Consider the following 24,399-nt stretch of genomic DNA (forward strand, 5'->3'; position numbering starts at 1 on the left):
AAACGATCGAATATTTTAAGATGGTTCTATTTTATCCATGTTAGTCTATCATCTTAGGAAACCCGATATTAAAACAGGGAAATTCAAAATTATTAATAATTTCGTCCTCTTTGTTTATTATGCACATTTTATTCAGTATATTTTGAATTACAAAATGTTATGTTTTCGGAATTTAGAATTTCAAATCTATCTTTCATTTCCACATGCTGCACTTATTCATGGGGTTCATAGGTGAATTTGCCGGACAATTGAAAGCTGTGGCAAATACTTCATTATTAGCCACAGCACCATTGACTCTCGGTTTACTTGGACTGTGTTCCTCACTGTTGGCATTTCGTTTGAAGTACCCGGGGGCGTAATTCGTGCACCATGACTAGAAGTAAATGAATCAGTAAATATCGAACAATTTCGGAAAATTGATTCACCGATAAAGATAGTTTTCTGGTAACTCACATATCCGAACGATATGAAAAATATTTGTTCATCTGTAAATCGCTCCAGTCCAGGAATCTTTACAGTTTTGTTTCCAGCTTTTTCACGAGCTATTTTGTAGGCATCCCAAGTGGCTACTAGTCCTTCAGTATCGGAGATATTTTCTCCCATCGTTATAGTTCCGTTGAGCTAAAACAAGATATTGTAGATTGAGGAACAATCTTAATAAATCCAAATGTTAAACACAAAGTCAAATCATAGCTATAAATTATTATAGCCATATCCATATTTATTTAAAGAACTATTCAATACGAATGAGAAAGAGCTGTTAAAGTACATCGACCCACTTACATGCACGGTTTCATCATCACTCTCATATAGTATAAAATTGTTATATTGATTGACATAACATTGTGCGCGCTCTTCATATTTGTCGAGGGCTGATTGCGACCACCAAGTCACCACATCTCCATTTTTATCATAGCGCCGCCCTGCAAGAACATTAGCAAGTTGATTGACATGATCACTAGTCTCATTAACATTTAAATAATTGCTCTAGACCGCGCTAAATTTAGCTAAACACTTCCGTCCAGTGTCAAAGGTATAGGAATCGTACCTAGTGACCAAATTAGAGAGAGGTTCTTACATTTTTCCCCCTTCTAACTATTTTATAATTCCTTCTAATTACCTTTACTATCCAGGGAGTGCGAGAATTCGTGGCCAATTGTTGTACCAATCATTCCATAATTCATTACACTGAAAATTATTACAATCTCAATACCATAACGACTCTCTACATCTTTTATCGTAACACACATTACCTAGGATTATTCAAATCGTATAAGGGGGATTGAATAATTCCAGATGGCACCTCTGAAACAATATTTCAGTTAGCTAATAGGTTGAGTGTTTAGGCGAATGAAAATTTGAGGACTCACGCATTGTGTTTGCTACTGGTATATAAAATGCGTTGACTTCTGTAGGTTCAGCTGGCCACCTATCAGAATAATTCGATGTTCCGGTAATCAGATATGAATGTGCTTTTGATCATAATTTACCACTTCATTTTAACATTATTTTACGTACGTTTTTTTATCCGTTGCTTTACGCAAACTTCTCAGTTTATTTTTCAACGTAAAAACGCGCTTCGCCATTTCATTATCGTAGTAACTGTCCGATGCTGGATACTACAGGAAAAAAATTACGTCTAAATTGATGGTCGTAAATAATTTATCAAGAAATGTCAAGCAATCTATCAATGTAAAGACATTATCATAATGATTATTAATTTATAATTGTAATGGCCATAAATGATAAGCATTTCCATTGATATATTGCGATGAAATATCATTGATTTTGGCATTCGAAAATGCACATTACACTAATACAGAATTAATTTAAATAAATAGGTAATTATTATATTATTCTTTCTTACCTCTGTGTATAGTCCATCCACAAAGGCAGGAGAGTAGTAGTCTGGATAACTAATAAATTTGCCCATCACATGAATTTTTTCTGTAGCTAATTTTTTTGTCTCGGTATCTAGCCAAGAAGATCTTTCCAGATGTTGCTCCACAGCTTGTTGAATATTCGTTATCAATTCAGTCACCTGGTGAACACACGTTATTTATTTCTTGACAATATTCCATTGGCATAAATTTAAATTACCCCTTGTTTAACTTCCGGAGAGGAGTATTTTTTAATGAATTCATAGGAAACAGCGGTTTCCAGTGGAGCCGGACTAGCGCATGTGTCTTTCCTAGAATGGGCATGAAAGAATAAATCAGTTGGGATAAATGAATGGCATTAAAATTTCTTAATATCACTGACCTATCTGGAATGTTGTCTGCTCCCATACGATTAGCACCGAACAGTTGCAGGAGCTCTCTCATTTTGTTATTTGTCGCAAGGGATGAATCTAGGATTATTCTCCAGACTAGGTAGTTTACTGAATAAAATAACATTTTTTTTATTTATCAACATTAGGTGACATCAAAGACCAATGAGAATATTCCAATATCTTTTCATATAATTATTAAATTATAGTGGAATATATTTTTCTTGTAGACCTCTTACCAATTGTCTCTGGTTCAGTTTTGTCCAGCAATTCAGATAGCTCCGTGAAATACCTTTTTGATGCCACAACTACCTTTTCCGATCCATCTATTGTGACATCCGGAGTTAATGAGGCTACCTCTCTGATTAACTCAAGCCAATTTATCTATAAACAATATTATTCAGCAATTGGCATATGACAATAGGAAATTGAGTAGCTCTCTTCATTGATTTCATGTATCATATATTTACTTGAGAATTCGTCGTGGTCTTGGGTATGCTGTCATAAAAGGTTTGGAGTTCGTCTATCGTCATAAGACTATACCACTTATCGATATCTTTGACATCCAGATCGTCGTCGCTAATCTGGAATAGTAAATTAGATTGTTTGATTGATGCATTTCCGATCTAATTTTGATTCATACCTTAGCTAATTTCCATTCAAAGGTATTCATATCTATCAATTGTGTGGATGCAGTTAGTCCTTCAGTCGGTGTGCCTGATGCTTTTCGGAATATATCAGCTATGTTAAATTTGTACTGGTTATAGGATTGTAAAAGGTTGTCACCTGGCTCAGCAGCCAGTATTTCATGTCTCTTCAGATAAAGAGATGGTTCACCAATCTAAAAAAAGGGGTCATTTTAGCAATCTCTGGATAATGTCGCACGACACGGAGAGAAATATTCTGAAAAAATTACGTAGAAGTCCCATAATCCATAAGCGATAATAAAGATTCGAAAAAAATTATGGAAAATCTATAATTTCTATTTCTCTTTGTGTAGTTCTACCGAAAAATTATGTGTTCCCGTGAAAATATTCTTTGCCGGGAATTAATTTACTTGTGGATGCAACGAATTTTAGTCAAATATACTAAAATTTCCTCCTATCAAGTTAGTTAATTTGCCCGCATCAAATTTTTCCCCCTGGAAGACACAGGTTTTTACTAGAGCTCTTCCTTTTTCGCAGTGTTGCGACAATTATATTACTTACAATCATTCTGGTGATCGCTGAATTCTTGGGATCGGCTTCAATCTCTATAGATAGTAAGGTGTCAAGACTTCTCTCTTTTACTAGTTTAGTAACTATTGGTTGCCATTTAATGTCCTTCGATTTCCACTCCTCAAGCTTCATTATTAACGGCCATCCTCCGAGCTCATTGATTAAGGATTTGATCGGTTCAATACCGTCTTGCTCGATTTTTTCTGTAACATTGACTTTCATTGACATTCCGAACTCAATTTGACAATTTCAATCATCTCAATTAGAATGGTAATTTGAATGTCGATAGGTTTAGTCCTTAGCACTAGGGAACACTTTTAACACTGTTTTTTTAAATTATTTTTTACTCTACCGTCATTCATGCAGGCTTGATAGATCTGGCGGGCTTTGCGAATTGATTGAGTGTCATTTTCCAAGTTTGGCGCAGCCAAGATAGCTCCGATTTTTGAGGTCAATGAGTTCGTAATTGTTTGTACAGTTGTCCAAATGTCATATCCCTCTTCGGTAGGATGATACTGTTCCCAATTGCCACACGTGTATGCATAGAAATCGTCACATGGATTTACAGATTCGTCCAGAGATCGTAGCACGTCATCAACTAAGGAATTATTGAATATCTTTTTGTTGTCAATTTGGTAAAAAGTTGTAAACTGGTGAATTTACCTGTTGAAATACTAGAAGTATCTCGTTTGGCCGGAAGAGAGTGAGATAATGAACATAATGTCAGACCAAGAATTCTAAAGAATAAGACAACTTTAAGTGACAAAAGAATTTTGAGAATACAAATGACAGGCAAACACTTACATGGTGAAATTGAAATAGTTATATGCCCTGTAAGGGAACATTGTGGCCGATGTCTGAGCAACGTTTCGAAAATTTCACAGCCTTGTATGCCTTTATATCATGGAAGCTCTTGGTTAAGTAATATGTTTACAAGTTCAATGCAGCTGATGTTTCCGGATGAGGGAAAGGTCATGGCTTGTGCTTCAAACTATTTTCGCGAGTTTCGCTATCTCTTTGTTCAACTAGTACCTATTTACAGAATTCGTAAATTCGTGATATTTTGTATTTGAAGTTAGTGTTTAGTTTAAAATTCAGTAAAAAATGTCAGTCACAATTGGAAATGTTTAAATGGTTTTAAAATGGAACATTATCCATTCTATTGTGCGATAAGTGGTTTAGACTTTTCTCTTTTCAATCTGTAGATGTTTGCAACCTTCAATTTCTAATATCTTGCATTGAAGTCTATACATATGTATGGGTGACCTCGGAGAAGTCTTAATTAGAGCTCGATAGTGGTGGAAAGTGATAACCTTTTTTATGAAAAAAAGATCAGCTGTAATCACGTAATGAACTCCAAAGGTTTTGTCTTGAGTTTTCTTTAAAAAATTACCATTATTCTGCGGTCGATAATCAATGGAAAGAGGGAGATCGATTTGTCGGATCGGAGTCAACTTGAAGGCACAGAATTTCAAGTTTCAATTTTCTTGATTCAGGGAAATTATTTTTGGAAATAATTAATTTAAAAAACGAGCGTTCTTAATCACCTTAGACAATGTCATGACTCGATTCCGTACGTGAGGGGTTAAATAAATTTTTGGTCATTGGCAACCATCTGTGAGTTTTTATTGTTAAAATCTTCAATAAGAAGATTTGAGTATATGTAACACTTCGACTACAAGTTTTGCAATTTAAAGAAGTTTAGCATTATCTATAATTAAGGAAGTTCATTCACTGCCAAATGCTGCACTTGTTCGGTGGATTCAGTGCTGAACTTCCTGGGCAATTGAATGCTGCCTGAAAACCGGCGTTATTTGACACAGCACCGTTGATTCTCGGTTTAGCTGGGCTGTGTTCATCGATGTTACCGTATTGCTTTAGATAATCTTGGTCCTCCGATGAGCACCACGCCTGTATATGAATTCATAAATACAGTGATCTAATACTATTATGCACTTTATATATTTAAGTAAAGAATAGGAATTTCGTTATTACTGACATTTGCATAAGTTATGAAAAATATTTGATCATCAGTGAATTTCTCCAATCCAGGAATTTTTGGGGTGGTCCCCTCCTTTTCACGGAAGATCTTGTATGCATCCCACGTAAGTTTTAGTCCTGTGGAATCTGATATATTTTCTTCTAACGTTAGATTCCCATTTAGCTGGAATAAGACGAGTTTATCAGAATAAAAGTAAAAATAAAGTTTCCCATTATTCCTGCACTTTGTTGATTACTTATGAGTGCAATTCCGTGGGTAAATCATATAGTCAATAGGTCGTATCACTCACATAGATTATTTCATCGTCTTTTTCGTATATTTTATAGCTGCCGTACTGATTTACAAAACACTCGGTGTTCTTTTCGTATCTGTCAATGGCACTCTGCGGCCACCAAGTCACTACATCCCCATCTTTGTTGTACAAACGACCTAGAAATATATCGTCATTAATTGATCAGTCCATTGATTAGATTTATGAGCTGGAAGTCGAACACATGACGATTTTTTAAACCTTTTATTGCAATTATTCCTTGAAAAAACTTGGGATTTTAATTTGGTTCTTCAATCGATTACCTTGGCTATCCAACGCGTGCGAAACTTCATGTCCAATCAATGGCCCGATCGCTGCATAATTCAATATCCTGAAAAGTAATCAGTCTGTAGCAAAAAAAAAATCGCAATTTGACCCATACTATAATATGACCGTACAAAGTACCATTTTACAGAGCAATTCATATAACTTACTTTGGTCTGTTCAACTCAAAAAGGGGAGGCTGAAGGATTCCAGCTGGAACCACTGGAAAGCATTATCGATTAAATGATATTCATTCCATTGAAGTAATATTTTTAGCACTCACCTACGGCGTTTGCTATTTGCATATAAAACGCGTTTAGTTCGGTGGGTTCAGAAGGCCATCTGCAAGGGCAGTCGAAGCAATCAGATGAAAATGTTGGGAGTATGAAAGGGTGGTGGGACATCTACTATTCAACAGAATGTGGTAAACTCCTCTAAAAAATTATTTCACTTACAGTGATTTATCCGTCGGTTTATGCAACTGTCTTAAGTTAGATTTTAGTTCAAGAGCCCGCTTTCCCAGCTCATTCTCGAAAAAGCTTCCCGATGGGTTAAACTAGAGTCAAATGAAAGCATAAAAGGATCGATTCATGAATATCAATTATCATTTTCGACAATTAATTTTGTTTACCTCTGCATAATAATTGTTTATATAATCAGCATTGAAATAATCTGGGTAGCTGATGGATTTTCCCATTACATGAATTTTACCAGCAGCTAGATTTTTCGTATCACTATCGAGCCAAGAAGACTCTTGAATATGCTGCTCTAATCCTTTTTTCATATTTTCCACTAGTTCAGATACCGCTTCCTTTGTCTCCTGTGAAGACCATTTTTGTATGAACTCGTAACCAATTGCACGTGCTAATTGAGAGGAAACTACACATCCATCTTGTCTGTAGGGTGAAAAATTGATAATTATAATTCATGAATTCTATACATCAATCCTGGTTAATGGGCATTTCTTGCCATCACTAACCTATCCCCGATCGGGTCTACTCCAGGACGCTGTTGATAAAACCCTATCAGGGGATTCTTCAGCGCATTATTCGCATACAGAGATAAATCCGGAATTATCGTCCACATGATATAATTCACTGTAACATAATCATAATACGTAGGGTAATACACAATTTAAAAAAATATGGAACGAGAAGTTTTTCGAAATTATCTCTTAAAAATTAAATTCTCTCGGGATAAAACAGAATGAGTACAACTGTAAACAGACGCTTCTAGTAATTAAATTTCGGATTGAGATATTACCGACAATTTCCGGTGTAGTTTGATTCAGAAGTTGAGCAAGCTTTGTGAAGTATCCTTTTGACGGTACCAGTATCTGTTCCGATCCATCAACTGTAATTTCCGGAGTCAGGGATAGCACTTCTCTGATCATCTCCAGCCAGTTAATCTAATAAGTACGAGCTCAATTAGAAAGTCAACTCAATCAAAATGTTCTTTGTTACAGTGAAGAATCGATGGTTTGCAGTACCTTGGCATTAGGGGCGTTCATGCCTGCACTGTCATAGAAAGCTTGGAACTCATCAATTGTCATCAGGGTGTACCACTCGTCGATCTCTTTCAGGTCGTGATCGCCTTCGGTTATCTGCAGTAGCAGCCGGTGAGTTATTTCAAATAGTTCAGTTACTATAACAATATGATCCAATATTTATTCATACCGAGGCCAGTATTTTCTCGAATTGATCGAGGTCGTCCCATTGGCTTGAAGTAGATAAGTCTTCAGGCGGTGTCCCTAATTCTTTTCGGAATAGATTTATCACCTGGGATTTGTAACGATTGTAGGCACGTTTTGCCTGATCAGTGGGTTCGCCGTCTAATTCGCTTTCTTTTACCACGAGTTTTGCCTCATTAATCTGAAACAAAGTCATCAATAGGGTTCCAGTGTAACAATTACAGAACTGTCACCGAAGACAGGAACTAGGAATGTTTATGTTATATTTACCGCCAGTCTGGAGATGGACGACGTCTTAGGGTCGGATTCAACATTTATGTGGAATAATGCGCCCGATCCAAAAGTTTTCATGAACTTGGGAAATATTTCTTGCCAAGAAATATTCTTTGCTCGCCAATCCTCAATCTTCATTATTAACGGCCATCCTCCGTTCTCATTGAGGATTGACATGATTGGCTCTATACCAACTTCTTCACTTTGTTCTGTAAAATTTTCAAATATTTATCCTTTGTAGGATTTTTCGGTGATTTTTTATTGAGTACCTGTGTCCATACAAGCTGCATAAACCTTTCGCGCTTTACGAATCGCTTCGCTGTCAGTGTCTGAATCGTTTGCAGTGATCAGTGATTCCATTTTGGGCCTTAGGCCACTCGAAATCTCGTTCATATTTGACCATGTTAAGTATCCGGGTTTGACGGGATGATGCTCTAACCAATGGCCACACGTATATGTGTAGAAATCTGTGCATGGATCCACCGATTCATCTAGAGAGCTCGTCAACTCGTTCACTAGGGAAGCTAAATGAACCGTTCCTACAAAATATTCTCTGAATAAATCCCCGTTTTTTTGGGGTGATCTCCCTATAAAAAATGTCCTAACTGTGACATGTTCATAAAAGTACCTCACGGTTTCTAATAAAACATAGATTTACCTGATTCTGAATCTGCGGTTTCTCGTTTCACAGGAATTGACTGAGATAGTGAAATTAACGAGAGAGTAATAATTCTGAAAACAATATAGGGTTTCAGTGATAAACACAATGTTGACATAAAGGATTTTTTTAACGGGTAAATAATGACATTTGTCTGGAACATTAATGACATTCTGCGAAACGTGAATTTAATGTCATTATTTATATGTCCAAAAGAAAGCCTTCAAAAATGAAGAATGCAAACTTACATGTTGAAATTGAAAAAGGTGCGCGTTGGGAACTGAAACATTGCGATAGTTGTCTGAGCGATGTCAAATGCATGTATGGCTTGACTTAGTGAAAAATTTCACTTAAGTCATAATGCCTCAAGCTCTTAAAGCTCATATTGGTTGTACAGAAGTGACAGAGGTCATGCTTTGTAATTTAAAGTACGTGGTGGGAAAACACTTCCTATTGTGCGATACGATATTCAAATTTTTCTTTGTTTTGAAAACTGAAAAATTCAAGGTGGGATTTCGAAAACTGTTGATTCCACTGTACGTCCGTGAAATGATCTGAAAATTTCAGGAGTTTTTTCTGAGCTTCGGAATTCGGAAGCCTTACTTGTTATGCTCAATAGTGTCCCCCGTGATTTAATTTGCAGATATTAGTTCATAACTCGAGTTTTTAACCAAGGTTGAACGTATGTAAATGATGATTACCATGATTTATGTATCCAAATAAGGTGGGAGTTATATAATCATGTTTTCATTTTGAATACGCCTCCTTGAGTTCTCAAACTTTGGAATTATTTGCAATAAAAAGTTCAGATAAATCTTTATGTTCAATTACCGATTTTTCGAACAGTCTCATATGATGAAAGCAGGCGATAATATAAGTAAAGTGGGAAATCAATTTTTTTTTTAATTTTCTGAGCCTGTCCTGTAATGTATTCGACATAAAAAAAATATGTGGCTCGTTAGCTACATCATTTTCTTAAAATTGACCAGTTTTAGGTTCCACCCCTTCTACACGGTTCATAATCAAAATCAAAGAATTTCAAAATTGGGCTATCCTCACGCTCGTAGGGTCTAAAAGAATTCTCACATCATTTAAATTTTTAATCATTTTCCTTTATTATAACATTGAAAACCTGCGACACATCTGCTTAGATGTGATAATAAGACTTGCAACAAAATTTTACAATGTGGAATTTTAGATAGATGCAAAAGTTTATAATAATTTCAACATATTGGCTATTCATGCCCAAATGTCACATTTTCTGGCAGGATTCATAGGTGAATTTACTGGACAGTTAAAAGCTGAGGCAAAATCCTTGTTATTCGAGACAGCACCATTAACTCTCTGTTTGGCTGGACTATGAACATCGGTGTTAGCGTATTGTTTCAAGTATTTGTCATCCTCGGCAGCACACCATGTCTGAAAATGAATAAGCTCAATAATCGAAAACCCGAGAAAAAATTTTAGTCTAACTCACATTTGCGAATGATATGAAAAAGATTTGATCATCAGTAAATTTTTCCAAGCCAGAAATTTTCGTGTTATCACTTTTATTAGCTTCTCGGAACATTTTGTACGCATCATAGGTAATTTTTAATCCTGCAGAGTCTGATATATTCTCTTCCAAAGTCAATGCTCCGTTAAGCTGAAACATTACCCTACAATAAATTTCACCTAGATTGAAATAAACTAATGGGAAATCGAGTAATGCGTTTGTTGAATGATCTAGACTATACTGACATAAGTATGATTTATGATAATAACTTATGATTATGGAAAATACGATAAAATTCTAAAAAAACGTTGCAAGGATCACCGACAAGGAGGATGATGTAACTTACATGAATGACCTCTTTACCATCATCGTATATTTTATAACTACTGTACTGATTAACAAAACAATCCGCATTCTGTTCATATCTGTCACTGATAGCCTTTGACCACCAGGGCACAGCGTCGCCATTCTCATTATACAGTCGACCTGCAAGAATGTTGCCCCTGTTAATGAATCCAGTCACCAGATTTGATTTTTCCGAATATCCGTTCTATTTGATTACCTTCGCTATCAAGGGCGTGTGAAACTTCATGACCAATTGTCGGGCCGATAGATGCATAAGTGAATATACTGAAAAATTTTCATGTTCTAAATCCACCGTGAACTCATATAATTATTATTGGAAAGTATACTTTGAAAAATTAGACTGAATTTTCTAGGAAAATCTTGAATTCGACTTGAGCGTAAAAAAATGATGGAATGCCAAGTTTCTATAATAATTTTCAATGCTTAGATTTCTCCTTGACTAATGAAATAAAATAATAGATTTTCTATAAGATTCCAGTTGAAATGTTAACAATTTTGAAGTCTTTCCCACAAAATACAGCTGAAATTTTTTAAACAAATATATCACCTTGGCTTGTTCAAATCAAACATGGGAGGCGCGAGAATTCCGGCTGGTACCACTGAAATACATTTTCAATGAAATAGAATACCTAACATTTGAATGATATTTTTCATACGCACATATAGTGTTTGCCATTTGTACATAATGTGCATTAACTGCAGTAGGCTCCACTGGCCATCTGTGAAACAAAACATCGACCGCAAAGGCCGATACAGTACAATTATAGCAGGTTTATCCAAATCAGAAGATTAAGAAAAATTGACAGCAGGTTCTATATTTTTTAACGATGAATATAAAATAATTTTCCTTACATTTGTTTGTTCGTGGGTTTCTGTACCTTTCTCAAAATTTCTTTCAATTTGAGGGCCGTCTTTTGCAGTTCATTCTCAAAATAACTGTCTGATGGTTCGAACTAGGGTGACACAAAAATAGAGAAGAAATTACTCATAAATGGAAAAATCCCATCATTGCAAATTAATGTTATTACCTCTCTGTAATATTCATTTACGCTGGTAGGGCTGTAATAATCTGGGTAGCTAATGGACTTGATCATGTGATGAATTTTGGCACTGGCCAGGTCCTTAGTCTGATCGTCCAGCCAAGAAGAGTGTCGAATGTATTGCTCCATAGCTTTTTGGATATTTACGACTAAGCCAGTCACCTGGGGAGCATAGAGAGCGTACAATAACGGGATTTCTTCCTGATATTTTGATAATATAATTTTCTAGCCAAAAAGGCTTGAGCTCATTCTTCTTCACTGTTAACTATCATTCAATTTGAATTACCCTTTCTTTCACTTGCTGTGAAGAGTATTTTTGCGCGTACGCGTAAGAAACTGCAAGCTCCATTTGAGAAGCAGATACACATTCAGCTTCCCTACAACAAAAAGCTGAGAATAGATGGCTATCACTGAAAATATCCAGTGCGAATTTCAAAGTGCTACTGACCTAGCTGGAATAGGATCTGCTCCAACTCGATTACCGGTGAAAGTTATCAAAGGATCCTTTAGCGTATCACTCAGGTACAGGGTTACATCCGTGATAGTCTTCCACATTATATAATTCACTGGAAAGCCATATTCATTCATGAACATTATTGAGGTATTTCATCGCAATAATTTATAAAATCACGTTGGGCATTGAATGCAAAACATCAAATTTTTTCCGTGGAGTGACATAAGATAGATTCACGTCCTACCAATGGTCTCATGAGGAGTTCTATTCAGCAATCCTGCGAGCCTAAAAAAATAATATCTTCCAGGAACGTAGATCACCTGCGAACCATATATCTGTATTTCAGGAGTTAGCATGAATATCGCCCTAATTGTATCCAGCCAATTAATCTGGAATAAAGTCCCTCAATTAGTTGTTTTCGAAAATCATTTATTGCAGACAAGTTCGCGTTTACCTGTGCAGTGTCTCTAGTAATGATTGCACTATCATACAAGTCCTGGAAATCATTAATCGTCATCAAGCTGTACCACTTATCAATATCTTTGATATTGTGATCGCCTTCTGTAATCTACAAAAATAAGTTTATTATTTTAAATTGCCGAATTGTCAGTGGAACATTGAGTCATGCCTCTGCTAGTTGTCTTTCAAAATTGTTGAGGTCTTCCAATTGTGCTGCAGTAGTTAGCAGTTCAGGCGATGACCCTGAGGCTTTCTGCAGAATGTCAGCTACCGTAGTTTTGTACTCTTTATAAGCTTGCACCACTGGATCACCTTCAGGGGCCATTATTTCACCCTTTTTGATGAATAGACTTGGTTCTGCGAGCTGGAAGGGAACAATCAGTGAAATGGCATCTCTGCATATCAGGAGGGAATGTGTCCTAGGAGTGAATCATTTACCATTATTCGACTAATTGCAGAATGCTTAGGATCCGGTACAACCGCTATCGTAAATAAAGCCCCTGTACCCACACGCCGCATTATTTCTATATTGATTTCGTGCCAATTAAGACCCTTCGATTTCCATTCAAGCGGTTTTGTAATGAGCGGCCAGCCTCCATACCTACTTAATAATGACAGCAATGGCTGCACACCATCTTCTTGAATTTTATCTATAATTTTTCCAATTAATTTTCTTGTGCTCAAGTACTTTTTTCTCAAACTGCGTACCTCCGTTCATGCAAGCTCGATAGACCTTCCGGGCTTTGCGAACCGCTTCAATGTCGGTTTCTGAATCGATGGCATCCAGTAAAGGTTGCATTTTTGGTCCCATACCGTCGGTTAATATGTACAAATTGGACCATGTTACATATCCTTCTGGGGTAGCATGATGATCAGCCCAATGACCACATGCATAATTGTAGAAATCATTGCAAGGGTCTGCTGATGTGTTTAGAGAAGTCAGCAATTCATTTACTGCAGATGATAAGCTGACCGTTCTTTGAAAGTATTCTAAGAATAAATCTCTAGGATTTTTGAACGATGTGCCTGCGAAAATACTCCGACTTACAGACTGTTAACAATTTTCCGTTGAATTTTTCTCTCCAAATTCCGGGAAATTTTTTACATGTTAACTATTATTGAACTAGTAGTATTTATCAATTACTAAGCTAATAAAATTTACCTGATCCAAAACCAGTAGCCTCTCGTTGGACAGGAAGTGATTGAGATGATGCAATTAGTGTGAGTGTGATAACACTTGAAAAAAATAGAGATTCAGTTATGAATATATGATTAACATGATGAATAAAGAATGAACACTCACATGTTAAAAATGACAAAGTTGCACCTGGCCTGTCCCATTATAGATAATACCTCAGAAATTCTAACACAATACGACAAACATGTATGACTTCGTATTAAGGCAGTCACTTCTTAAGTAATGATTTCTCACGCGTTTCAAAGCCAATAATATTCACTTGAGGGTGACATAGGTGATACTACGTCATTTACATAGTGGAGAATCACGACTTCTGTTGTATAATACAATGTTTCAATTTTTCGTTGTTTGAACAAATAATGAACATGAACTTGAAGTAACACATGCATGAGAAGATCAATAGTAATGATAGCAGTACTATCTTCGTAAAATCCATTTTTTCCGTCCGTTTATTGCTGAAATTTTGTTCTTTACATCCCCTACATTTATTCAGTTGGGGGGAGGTAAGGAGATTCGAGGAAGTAAAGGGAATACACATAAAAAATGACTAACCAATACAATTTGGCCCAACATGAGCCTATTTGCGATACAATTCCCAAATCAGCAAAATATTTCAATCGCAAATTGGGGAATACTAATTACCTGTTTTCCTGTTGTGGTTTATAAATGAGGAATTAGGAGGTGTAAGTGTTGGCATGCATTGGGAATGGAAATTTTTCACAATAATGCTCGACCAAGTTATTGAACAGATTTCCTTTATTTGAGCGATGGAATCTACCTACTGATTCTTCATGGCCCTACCTCTTACGTTTCACATTTCTATTATTAATTAATCACTACATTGATAATGTCGCAATTAAAAAATTAAAGTCCATGTTTACAATTCAATTCAACTTTAGTATACACCTGGTGGAATCATGAATTAATGTCAAAATTGTCACCCTTATGAGAGAACAGACATGTTTGAGTGATATCGAAGATATAATATTATCGAGCCTTTTTTCCAATACAAATTGTCTCAATACAGAAATTAGTTTTTTATTCGTTTAGTCCATAAGTCATTCAATATGTTCGAACTTTTTTCGAATTGTTGTTAAGTCATGTGCAGAAGGGAGAGAACTCTGTGATTTGTCCCTCGCACTGTTCATCGTTGTAGCTCAATATATCGCTTTAAATACATGTTAACGCCGCAATAATCGATATAATACTAGAGGGCAGAAGTAGAAAGGAAAGTTAATTAAACAGAAAAGAAATATTAATTTGGGTTCGCAACTGCAACCTGAGGTATATTTTGAGTTTAAAATTTCAGTCGTTGGGCGTCTTTTTCTATTTCATTAAAAAAGCACACTCGCATTCTCACGCATACATACTACAAGAAGAAAAGGATGAACTAAAAGAAAATAATGGAAGAGGTTTGCTTGTATTTACATAGTCGGACTATACAAATCTTTTCAGCAACGTTGATTTTTTTTTCTTGAACGAGATAAAATTGATGGAAAAGGGACCCTTGATTTTTTTAAAGATCCATGACTGATACAACTTTCATCGGGAATAAGATTGTTTTTCCTCGTAAAGACAATAGGTTCACCCGTCACTTCTTGTCTCTATATTTCTTTCTTGAAACAGCAGGTTTCTATCTTTTTTTTCTTTTAATTTTCTTCCTTCTAAGCCCCTTCATTAAGTCTTGATCAAAACAATAACAATTATCAACAGTTGTGGATGTATTGTTGATAGGCAGTTAGTTTTTTGCACTAATTATTAGTTTTTAGGCAGATATAGTTGACTTCTAATGTATGGAAAGTCCACAGCAATAGACTACCTACGTCTTGTAAGACTTATAGTAACCTCTCTTTAATGAAATTTGAATATTGAATAATCTTTTTGCAATATAAATGCCATTGACTAGGGGACTTGAAAGGAAATGGAAAGAAAAAAAACTAGTTTGAAGATGTATTCTTGGGAAATAAATAAATCAAAAAAAATATGGATGAAAACAATCATTGGAAGATCGAACTTTCCCATGTATCAATTCATCTCCAAGATTTAATTCGGTTAAGGAAATTAGGAAGTACTTCTCCTATCCAGATTTCCCTTATATTCGTCATTCATAATGTTGATTATTCATGGAACAACACTCGTGCAAATGCCTGCCCCTCAAATAGAATGCAGGAATGGAATTAATGCAAAAGTAAACATCACAATCGATTAATATCATTAAGAAAGAAAATTTTTTCTATTCAACGTACACAAAATAAAGCAGGACGGTCACTCATAGCGGACTCTTTTGACAAAAATGATCTAAACACTGTAGGTAGTGCTAGAAATAATATTAAGCAGATGGCAAGTGTTTGTGCGATTGGGATGTTTACTACAAAATAAAATACACACACTGGGCTATTTTATTTCTAGAAGCTACGTTGTAAATATTACTCGGCACGTCGGCTCGTGTTTGAGATCCTTAAATGTCATTGTGCCATTATTTTATTATATGTACAATTTACGATACAAAGTAGTGTTTCGCTTCTAATTCGTTGCAATTCAATAGTCAAAAAAAACAAATCGTATCGATATTTTTGCAGAAATTCAGATACATTTAACTGAAATCATGTTACATGCGTCATCTTAATAAATTTGCGTCATGACTCTTCAATATTCTATACTCGAGGAATGAATTTCAAAAAAAATTTCAAAGGACCAGTCGAAATGACTGCGCAAGCATCGCGAGGGCGCAGTTTGATGGCTCAATTCTTTAATGTGATAAAAAAATAAATCGACAGGCAATGCCACAGTGCTTTAAACATTCACACCAAAAAGATTATAAACCGCTGCTAGCACTGCATCATCCCTTTACATAATCCACAATTTTTTTTTTTCTTCATTTTTCTTAAAAATACTCTATTCTAAGAGGTCGTATAAATATCGTCGACATCGAGCACAGATTCAACTTAAAATGTCGTCAAAGCCATTCAACTTTACTCGACCTAAAAACTTTTTAAACTGCACCTAGTCAAATGGAAATAAGAAATGAGATAAAATCCAAAAGAAAAAAAATAGCATTCCAAGAGATTTTACCAAACGGTCGTGAATGATCACAGGGTAAAGAGGTATTAAAAGTATAAGAGCATTCAAAGGGATTTTTTTTCGTATAATTCTACAGGGGACATTGCGAATGATTAAATAGTATTGTCATTAAAAAATATCGTATTTCTCCCGATGGATTTTGGCATGCTCTTATTAATGGATTAATTTCCCTTCAATTCACGGTCGCTATTCAATTATTTTTCGTGGTATTTATCTCATTTTTTTCGTGAGAGATGGATTTAAGGGATGTCTTTATTCCTTCAATACTGATGACCAACTATTTCCTCTTATTATTGATAACAAGGGATTTCGCTATGAGAGTATAACGTGGAATCTTTTCCAACGATTTTCCCACAAATGATTGTAACTTTTCCCCGAAATCCATCGTAACCCGATATCATCGATCTTAGCACATCTAGCCGATAATTTACGGGGAAATTCATCATTAGTTGAATGTAGAATTGTCACTGCTGATGACAACCGTAACTTACTGGCTGGTGTACTAAATACAAATCTACGATCTTGTCGATTAATATTACAATTATTACTGTTAGCAATCAATGCTGGACGATTATTAGTCATTCCAGGCGATTGCTTTGTCTTACGTGTATAGTCAATACGTTGTGATTTAGCCATGGATCATTGTCGATATGCCTGTGGTGCTATTCCATTACCAGGTGTCACGTAGTCACCAATCATCAAACTTGGATTCACTGGATAGTGAGATGTATTTCCAAGTACCAGCGATTGCTGGAAAGTAACACCAAGCTGTAGCCGCGATTGATACGCAGGCAGGATTATATGATTTTAGTATCATCATATGATCGCTAGTGAAAAAAATTCATACTTGACTTTTTCAATGCTAATTGAAGGCTTTTTTCTTCAAATCTGATTCAATAGTCCTTGAAAGTGTTACGAGTTTTATTGCTCAGCGTGGGCTCTGTACGTTTTGTCCAATTACTATAGTATTTTAGGTAGCCAGAAAATTTAGATAAAATTCGATGGTAGACAACATATTGATCTGTTCAAAAGAAAATTAACAGTTCATCACAGTCAATCATGATTAACTTTCATGGACTGCCATTTTTTAATGCAGGATTTTCCAATTTCAGTTTGTTTTAATAGTGTGAAGATCTACTGTCAACAGACAGAAAAAATAGGGCTATTAAGTAATTTAAAAGCCATTGAAGGATATTATTTGGACAAAAAATGCTAGACCACCTAGAATAGGGTTACATGAGGTACAAAACGGAATATCTTCCCTTCAGTTTTACGATTTTCTTTCCATTCTGTATGAAAACTCAAAAAGGAGCGTCTAATAATAGTTTTATAGAATTAATCAGTTAATATAATTAATCAATACTTACAGTTGCTGGTGATGTGAACATATTGGGTGTTATTCCACCACCAATAAGCTGTGCAGCTTGGGTACTTGTCGCTGTACCACCAATTCTACCTCTTCCAGTGCTCGATATTGAGCCCGGATGTATATTTGGCTGACCCCCTGTTACACAAGCAAATTAAACTGTGTAAGACTTATGAAAAAAAAATGAAACCTAACATCTTCCAAACATTCAACTAAACTCAATCGATGGTTAGAAAAAGAAGTGAACTAACAAAAATTCGGGAACATGCGGGGGAGATAAAAAGGCAACCATCAAGCGAACCAATTACCAAGTGAATCAAGAAAATTCTCATTACTCTCGTGATTACATTATTATCAATGAGCCGTTTATTGACACGGATTTTTTTTCAGTCTTACAAACTTACAGATTATCATTATCACAAGGGAATTATCAATGAAAAATATTTACAAATAATGGTTTTTGTTCATTCTGTTTCTCATGGTTACACATACGTCACATACTACAAACACAAGGAGAATTAAAACAGGATTGAGGACAATAGTTACGAGCCATCATGGCATTTGAAAAAAAAAACGTCTTGAATTACTGTGAGGATTTTCTGTTGCACCCTTTGTCTCATGATAAACATAAAAATTTGTAGATGAAAAAAAAAGATTTTTAAATGTAAAAATTCATCAACAACGTAATGTAAATTCCCTCGATGAAAATAGTTAAATACCACGTGTCACTGCCTAAGTCTACACAATTATTTCACAATTGATTGCATTTATGATGAATTTCCTTCGCTTTTTGTCTACGATTTAGTCACGATTAAGGACGGATGATCTACACAGCAATGCAACCGTCTCCATGACTTTGTTGAATTCACAAAATACTACGAATTACGTCGTTCCAGCCGGGGAAAATAGCATTCATTTATTGCTCAGTTAGCATTTAAATACTTCAACTCTACGAAAGGAATATGCCAGTGTCTAATTCGAATGTTTAATATATATTTTTCTTTCTGTTTTCTTTTGTTCTTAGAGAGAGTAGTGGTACAACGAGGGATCAAGGAAAACCTTACCTAGAGCTAGTAAATTACTAGGATTGACAGCACCAGATGTGTCCATTGACACTTCACCCAGACCATTCACTGACATTCCGTTGACCATATTGACAGCTTGACGTGCTCCCTGTGCATCCAGTGTTGTCCAGTAGGATTCACTCGGTGATGTACTATTTAAACCGGATGGTAATTGAGCAACAGCACCAGTATACCTGAAGTAAGGATTTTTGAGATCCAACGTATTGCTACTACTCTCCATATTCGTTCCCTCGAGTTTTAAATCTATTGTTACGTCGTAGGATTGTCTGAAAACAAGAATGGACATCAATGAAACTGGTCACGTTGATTCATTAAGGACAAGCGGTGGATGTTCGAGTTACCTTGTGTTAGCTACCAGTATGACCTTCCCTGAGAGCAATTGACCGCTCTTGCAGAATAATGGATTCTCCAAGAGACAACGGACCTGGTACCAGTGGGTAAGTGGCTCAGTGGGTGCTGTACTCAACCAAACTTGCTGAGTGGAACCGATAAATGCAACGTCAAACCAAAAGGCTAGACCGTGACAGGTTCCACTCTCGAGTATATGAAAATCAACATCTATTTCTGTAAAATGAAGACATATTTGTTAATATAACAATGAGAAAGCCGGGGAATAATCGCGGCATTGAATTAGTTATCTTCAATTCAAGGGGAGTGCGTTGCGTCTAGAACTCTACTCCCTATTATTTGAGTCTTAATAATAGCTGAATTTAGAGGAAATGTTAAGAGCTATCTTCCCGGGAAGATTTTCTCGTTGAAACTTGGCGGATTATTTGCGAAATGAATTCATTACAATCGAGGGGGTGGCTAGTTCCATTTAGTACATTTCACATTTTCGGAATTATTTTCATCACTTTTTTCCATAGTGCCATGATTTCTCCAGTAACTTCATTAATCGGGATTATAATAAAAATTTACTTCACCTATTTTGTGTAAATCAGTCTCGTCAGCAGTTTGGAAGTCTACAACGTGTCTGACGGATTTGGCCATACAAATACGAATATCAAATGTATCAACAATTGGTTGCCGGAAGTATTCTTTCATAGCACTATTGCGTAGTGAGGAAAGGTCGACACCGTGGAAACATGTTTGATACCAAAAGTTAGCCTTGTTGAATTGCTCCATGTAGAGTGTTTCATCGGAGAATGGGGCTATATGGAGGTCTCCCCTTGACGGGAACATGCGTCCTCCTGAAAATTAAATCATAAAAAATCAATCCATACTTTTAGCATCGTAATTCAATCCATCATGAATTGTTTTTTAATTTACCTGGAACTAGCCACTTTTTAGCATGGAGATAAGTCTCCAACATCCTTTCATTGTACAGCATATATCCCATTGGCTCACTGACGATACAATCAACGTGCTCGGGTAACTCAATCTCCTCAATTTTCCCAGCAATGACAACGATCTTATCTGACAGGTTATTAGCAGCCACGAGCCATTCTGCATGATTAGCCATATTACTTGCCTCAACGGCATAAACTTTTTTCGCTCCAGCCTGAACCGCAAAGAATGATAGAATCCCTGAGCCTGCCCCAACATCGAGAACAATTTTATCTTTGAAATCCGATAAATTTCCCAGTATTGCCCGTTGGTATGTACTCGTTCTTATGTAGTCCTGCATCATGTTTTGTTGTTGCGATAAATAACCGTAAAATTGGAAATACTGCATTGCTGAGAGATCTTCGGTTCTCTCGTTGAATACCGAGACACCCTTTCCATTTTTGAGCTTTAGAATTTGTGAGTGAAAGCCTCGAAAATCTAGAAATTATGTAGGTATTTTATTTGATATTTTTATCCTCTTTCGTCAGTTAGTTTTACGGAAAATATTATTACCTGACTCGGTGGAGAACGTCAAGAGGATACTCTCGGTGTCTAACGTGAATACGTAACTTTTTGTCGCTACACGAGAACATTCTGTGGTATGAGTTACGGGAAATTCCAATAATTGCTTTGGCTGCTTCTCGGTTGGCTCTTCTGTAATATCATTAATGGATATATCTATCGCCCATATACACAGGTCGTTTTTTTCAGTCAACTGTTAACTAATAGTGAGGCGATTTCTGGTGAGGGTTATCGAATTTATAATTAGAGTCCAGAAAATTTATTCGATATTAATTTACTTGAATAGCGAAAGATCTGTTAATAAATTGCTATTTTTAATTGATTAGCTCAGTGGTGAAAGTCAATCGATAGAGCACAGCAAGTCTAGGAAATTCACACAATCTTACCAAATGGCAATTAAGAACAGGACTCATTTTTATATTATTTGTAATCATTTTTAGCGCAGATAGGATGAGTAACGAATACATAGACTTGTAAACTCGATGCGAAATAGCTTCTTATCATTTCGTTTATGAAGCCTCGTTTGCACGCTACGAGTGCTAAAAAGCCACTCAAGAACATAGAAATAGAAAATGGTTCATAGTTTATTGCTGTGTTGAAAAATACAATTTCCCAACATTTAATCAGAGGATAAATGTGGTTCTGCAGCTTCGTAAGTCATATTGAATTGGTGAAGCAAGTCCATATACCCAATTTTATCAGATGTCTAGCTATTTGGATGAATCACTCGGAACAATTCCATAGAATAAAAATTATTAAATTTTTAGTATCGATAGGCGATAAAATTCTCGGGAATGCGTAATTTCAGAATAAATTCAATAGTAATTCATGCTATTATAGACCATCCTAAATTTAAAAAAAAAAGACGAGGTATGAGTCATAATCCGACATTAGTAAATCTCGAACCCAATTTTTTCTCAACGTTTAACCGACAAAGGAGTGATTCCAAGCATTCAGAGCACCTGCCGCGAACAATGACGAACCGCTTGTGAAAAATTTTTGAACATTGCCCTCCACCCCTCTTGTACATCACGTTCAAGGGACAAAAATTCACAAGATAAGGCTGAAAAATAGGGGGAAAAAATGTTGCAACAATAGAGTGAAGAGTCGAAAGGTGAGCGTGATTTTAGTTCTAGGCGTCCGGCGTAGCGAATTGGGGTTAGGTCGCGTCTCTGTAGAGTGATACTGGTCTCGGGAATATCGATCCAAATTCAATAACCCCTTGTAACAAAGAAATTTAATGAATTACCTGATATCAATTCGATGCTGATTCCTTGTGGATCATAGTTGATATTGAGCCCAACTGGTTTGTCGTATTTCGGCGTTGACTGTCCATTGTTTGACAAAGTCGATACTGTCACCGCGCGAAATGCCTTCGCCATTTTTAGACACCGCGTGCGTTTTTGTGCGCCTCCAGCCTCGTAACCTTATAGTTAACCCAGACTCTTTTTCCCGGTACTTTTGCCTGTACAACTTTAAAATACGTGCATTAAATCACCGGCTGTTCGTTCGTTTCTTTCAATTCCTCTAGTCCAGCACTTTTTTCCTCAATTGGGGGGGAAAAAATGTTGATGCTTTGCCAATTAAAATAATGAAAAATAAAAAAAAATCGACACAGAACACACGTTTTTTTTTTTCCTTTTTCGATCTCTTTTGTGCACGAAACGAGACAAGTGAGAGAGCAACAACGGTGTTTGTTCGACTACCGGAAAATAGTAAAGAGCCACGAATCGTGCGATTTTTAGGAGTTACGGACCACCGACCAACCACCCCCGGTGCCTTTTCGCACACGCGCACACTTCCCAACACCACCTATCACCCTTCCGTCTGTCTCACTCTCGTTTCATTTTCATTCGTGAGGCCATCCCCCCCATCGCCAGCACCGAAATTCAACTCCTGTCGCTCCCCCTTGCAGGCTTTTGATTATCCACTCAATTGGTTTGTATTTTAACAAATAAATTTATAGCTCAAAGGAATTATTCTTCTCAATATGTAGCCGTTGTAGTTAAAATTGACCAGGGAAATTGAAATCGTTAATGGCGATGTCGTGGGGTCGGACTAGAGTGTAAATTTCAATTTTAATGCGTTTTTCTGTTGCTCATTTTACTGTGGGGTTCGATGTCCTTCTAACAAAGGGAAGGACATGATGGCATTGATAGGTTTTTATTCTGAACAACTTCTCAGTTGTGATAGCTAAGGCAGAAAATATCATATGCATCTCCAAGTCATGAGGTCAGAGAAAATCACCGTCATGTTTCAATTTTGATCATTGAATTTTATTTTTTATTTATGCTTTGTATGTACAATCATTTTAATTTGAATACAGTGATTGTCCATACATTAGTCCCGACAAAGTAATGGCTGGATTTTCCGATATTAAATAATAATAGCCTGTTGTGATATCTCATATTAATTTTCGCATGAAAATTAGAGGTCGTCCGTGGTGACTAAAAATTATTATCACGAAAATTAATCTACATATTCGGTTTTTATGTCTATTGATTGGATTTTCCCAATTATCTACAAATTATAATTTTACGATTCATGCAACGTTTTTGAAAAATGCCCAACTTTCACTGGACGCTGCTCAAAAAAGAGTGATAGGTGAGTCAAGTTAGTAACTTGATGGAAAATTAGAGTTCTTAAAAAACAATGAAACTGACAAGAATCGACTATCTATATTAAAACGCACAAATTTTAGTTGCTAATTCTAATATTTATCATGAATAAAATCCATAGTAACATTTTCAATATTGCAAACAATAAAAGTATAAAATGCATATCAGCCTTAAAAATTGAGCCCCGGCAATTTGTTGGTCGTTCTATGTGATTTGTGTGCAAGAAACTCGAAATTATCCGCGCCATTTTGCCCAACAGCTTCTCCGACTCGCCACGAGAGGGAAGAAGCTCATGGCAGTGGTACGCCCTCTCTCTGGTCCTGAGCAGCATCCTCGACCCGCCCGGTTCCCCGGTGAAAAAAAAACAGTGGAAACCTGAAGGTATTGTGACGTTCTCAACGTTATTATCTACCAAAATAACGCATTTATCGCATTATTCCGGGTATTAAAAGATTGTATAAGTTTTTGGGTCACATTGATGACACAACCATAACCTCGCTAACAATTTTTAAGTCACAAAAATCGAGCTTTCATTTATCGAAAGCATTTAATTAAGCGCTGGTGACATATTATTGGTTATGTTTGCGCGTCAGTTGTGCGTGGAACGATTGAAAAATTACAACAATCGATATTGTTTTGCTCTTGACACACGCCGGAAATAACACGTACCCAAAACTGCAGTCGTGAAACGTAGTTATTGTATCTC

General features: G+C 36.1%; 5 protein-coding genes across 13 annotated transcripts in view; 1 reads left to right on the forward strand and 4 right to left on the reverse strand.

Moving 5' to 3' along the window:
* Positions 1-109: 109 nt before the first annotated feature.
* On the reverse strand, positions 110-4,407 carry LOC135172826 (membrane metallo-endopeptidase-like 1). The gene is made up of 17 exons (XM_064139227.1): positions 4,291-4,407; positions 4,150-4,223; positions 3,839-4,084; positions 3,478-3,689; positions 2,913-3,110; positions 2,740-2,853; positions 2,509-2,653; positions 2,263-2,380; positions 2,101-2,191; positions 1,868-2,041; positions 1,519-1,619; positions 1,371-1,429; positions 1,254-1,305; positions 1,121-1,188; positions 784-923; positions 454-621; positions 110-373 (listed from the first exon to the last, which is right to left on the reverse strand). The coding sequence occupies exons 1-17, from the start codon at positions 4,329-4,331 to the stop codon at positions 194-196; spliced, it is 2,181 nt and encodes a 726-aa protein (XP_063995297.1). The 5' UTR covers positions 4,332-4,407; the 3' UTR covers positions 110-193.
* Positions 4,408-5,080: 673 nt separating this feature from the next.
* On the reverse strand, positions 5,081-9,081 carry LOC135172824 (neprilysin-1-like). 3 transcript variants are annotated; one of them, XM_064139222.1, is made up of 16 exons: positions 8,932-9,081; positions 8,684-8,757; positions 8,295-8,612; positions 8,023-8,234; positions 7,739-7,933; positions 7,552-7,665; positions 7,326-7,470; positions 7,042-7,159; positions 6,694-6,958; positions 6,518-6,618; positions 6,346-6,404; positions 6,233-6,284; positions 6,062-6,129; positions 5,778-5,917; positions 5,486-5,650; positions 5,081-5,397 (listed from the first exon to the last, which is right to left on the reverse strand). In XM_064139222.1, the coding sequence occupies exons 1-16, from the start codon at positions 8,970-8,972 to the stop codon at positions 5,218-5,220; spliced, it is 2,247 nt and encodes a 748-aa protein (XP_063995292.1). In that variant the 5' UTR covers positions 8,973-9,081; the 3' UTR covers positions 5,081-5,217. The 3 variants fall into 3 exon arrangements, with proteins under 3 accessions (XP_063995292.1, XP_063995294.1, XP_063995293.1); XM_064139224.1 differs by having other exon boundaries at positions 8,295-8,549; positions 8,932-9,080; XM_064139223.1 differs by having other exon boundaries at positions 8,295-8,564; positions 8,932-9,080.
* A 692-nt stretch (positions 9,082-9,773) lies between these two features.
* Positions 9,774-13,957, reverse strand: LOC135172869 (endothelin-converting enzyme homolog). The gene is made up of 17 exons (XM_064139323.1): positions 13,801-13,957; positions 13,660-13,733; positions 13,206-13,523; positions 12,936-13,147; positions 12,667-12,861; positions 12,493-12,606; positions 12,283-12,427; positions 12,033-12,150; positions 11,871-11,961; positions 11,573-11,746; positions 11,397-11,497; positions 11,205-11,263; positions 11,092-11,143; positions 10,741-10,808; positions 10,525-10,664; positions 10,161-10,328; positions 9,774-10,102 (listed from the first exon to the last, which is right to left on the reverse strand). The coding sequence occupies exons 1-17, from the start codon at positions 13,836-13,838 to the stop codon at positions 9,923-9,925; spliced, it is 2,247 nt and encodes a 748-aa protein (XP_063995393.1). The 5' UTR covers positions 13,839-13,957; the 3' UTR covers positions 9,774-9,922.
* Positions 13,958-14,433: 476 nt separating this feature from the next.
* LOC135172870 (histone-arginine methyltransferase CARMER) lies at positions 14,434-22,901 on the reverse strand. Of its 7 annotated transcripts, none has more exons than XR_010301188.1 (9): positions 22,325-22,901; positions 21,067-21,207; positions 20,497-20,991; positions 20,151-20,417; positions 19,569-19,791; positions 19,207-19,493; positions 18,144-18,280; positions 17,624-17,736; positions 14,434-17,526 (listed from the first exon to the last, which is right to left on the reverse strand). XR_010301188.1 is itself a non-coding variant. In XM_064139325.1 (8 exons), exons 1-8 carry the CDS (start codon positions 22,455-22,457, stop codon positions 17,416-17,418), a joined length of 1,794 nt encoding a protein of 597 aa, XP_063995395.1. In that variant the 5' UTR covers positions 22,458-22,901; the 3' UTR covers positions 14,434-17,415. The 7 variants fall into 7 exon arrangements, 4 of the variants coding, with proteins under 4 accessions (XP_063995395.1, XP_063995394.1, XP_063995396.1 ...); XR_010301186.1 differs by having other exon boundaries at positions 17,624-17,797; XR_010301187.1 differs by having other exon boundaries at positions 17,406-17,544; positions 17,624-17,797.
* A 1,049-nt stretch (positions 22,902-23,950) lies between these two features.
* Positions 23,951-24,399, forward strand: part of LOC135172874 (single-stranded DNA-binding protein 3) — an 81,078-nt gene continuing 80,629 nt past the window's right edge. Inside the window, exon 1 of the mRNA XM_064139337.1 lies at positions 23,951-24,074. The gene's annotated coding sequence lies outside the window, so the exon portion shown is untranslated. The remainder of the gene's footprint in view (positions 24,075-24,399) is intronic.

The sequence above is a fragment of the Diachasmimorpha longicaudata genome, chromosome 2 (assembly GCF_034640455.1).
Source record: "Diachasmimorpha longicaudata isolate KC_UGA_2023 chromosome 2, iyDiaLong2, whole genome shotgun sequence".
Classification (NCBI taxonomy): domain Eukaryota; kingdom Metazoa; phylum Arthropoda; class Insecta; order Hymenoptera; family Braconidae; genus Diachasmimorpha; species Diachasmimorpha longicaudata.

Excerpts from the sequence above, each read along its gene's own strand:
- LOC135172870 (XM_064139324.1), bottom strand. The coding sequence starts at position 22,457 with ATGGCGAAGGCATTTCGCGCGGTGACAGTATCGACTTTGTCAAACAAT. Across the intron at positions 18,281-19,206 it reads TAGTAATTTACTAGCTCTAG|GGGGTCAGCCAAATATACAT; the intron begins GTAAGGTTTTCC and ends CTTGTGTAACAG. Across the intron at positions 17,545-18,143 it reads TGTTCACATCACCAGCAACT|CTTGGTGTTACTTTCCAGCA; the intron begins GTAAGTATTGAT and ends TCGCGGCTACAG.
- LOC135172826 (XM_064139227.1), bottom strand. The coding sequence starts at position 4,331 with ATGTTCCCTTACAGGGCATATAACTATTTCAATTTCACCAT. Across the intron at positions 4,085-4,149 it reads TACTTCTAGTATTTCAACAG|TTGATGACGTGCTACGATCT; the intron begins GTAAATTCACCA and ends ATAATTCCTTAG. Across the intron at positions 3,690-3,838 it reads TCAAGCCTGCATGAATGACG|AAAAAATCGAGCAAGACGGT; the intron begins GTAGAGTAAAAA and ends TCAATGTTACAG.
- LOC135172869 (XM_064139323.1), bottom strand. The coding sequence starts at position 13,838 with ATGGGACAGGCCAGGTGCAACTTTGTCATTTTTAACAT. Across the intron at positions 13,734-13,800 it reads AACTTTGTCATTTTTAACAT|TGTTATCACACTCACACTAA; the intron begins GTGAGTGTTCAT and ends ATTTTTTTCAAG. Across the intron at positions 12,607-12,666 it reads TTGAAAGACAACTAGCAGAG|ATTACAGAAGGCGATCACAA; the intron begins GCATGACTCAAT and ends TTATTTTTGTAG.
- LOC135172824 (XM_064139222.1), bottom strand. The coding sequence starts at position 8,972 with ATGTTTCAGTTCCCAACGCGCACCTTTTTCAATTTCAACAT. Across the intron at positions 6,619-6,693 it reads TAAACAATTATTATGCAGAG|TTTAACCCATCGGGAAGCTT; the intron begins GTAAACAAAATT and ends ATTTGACTCTAG. Across the intron at positions 5,398-5,485 it reads TTTTCATAACTTATGCAAAT|GCGTGGTGCTCATCGGAGGA; the intron begins GTCAGTAATAAC and ends ATTCATATACAG.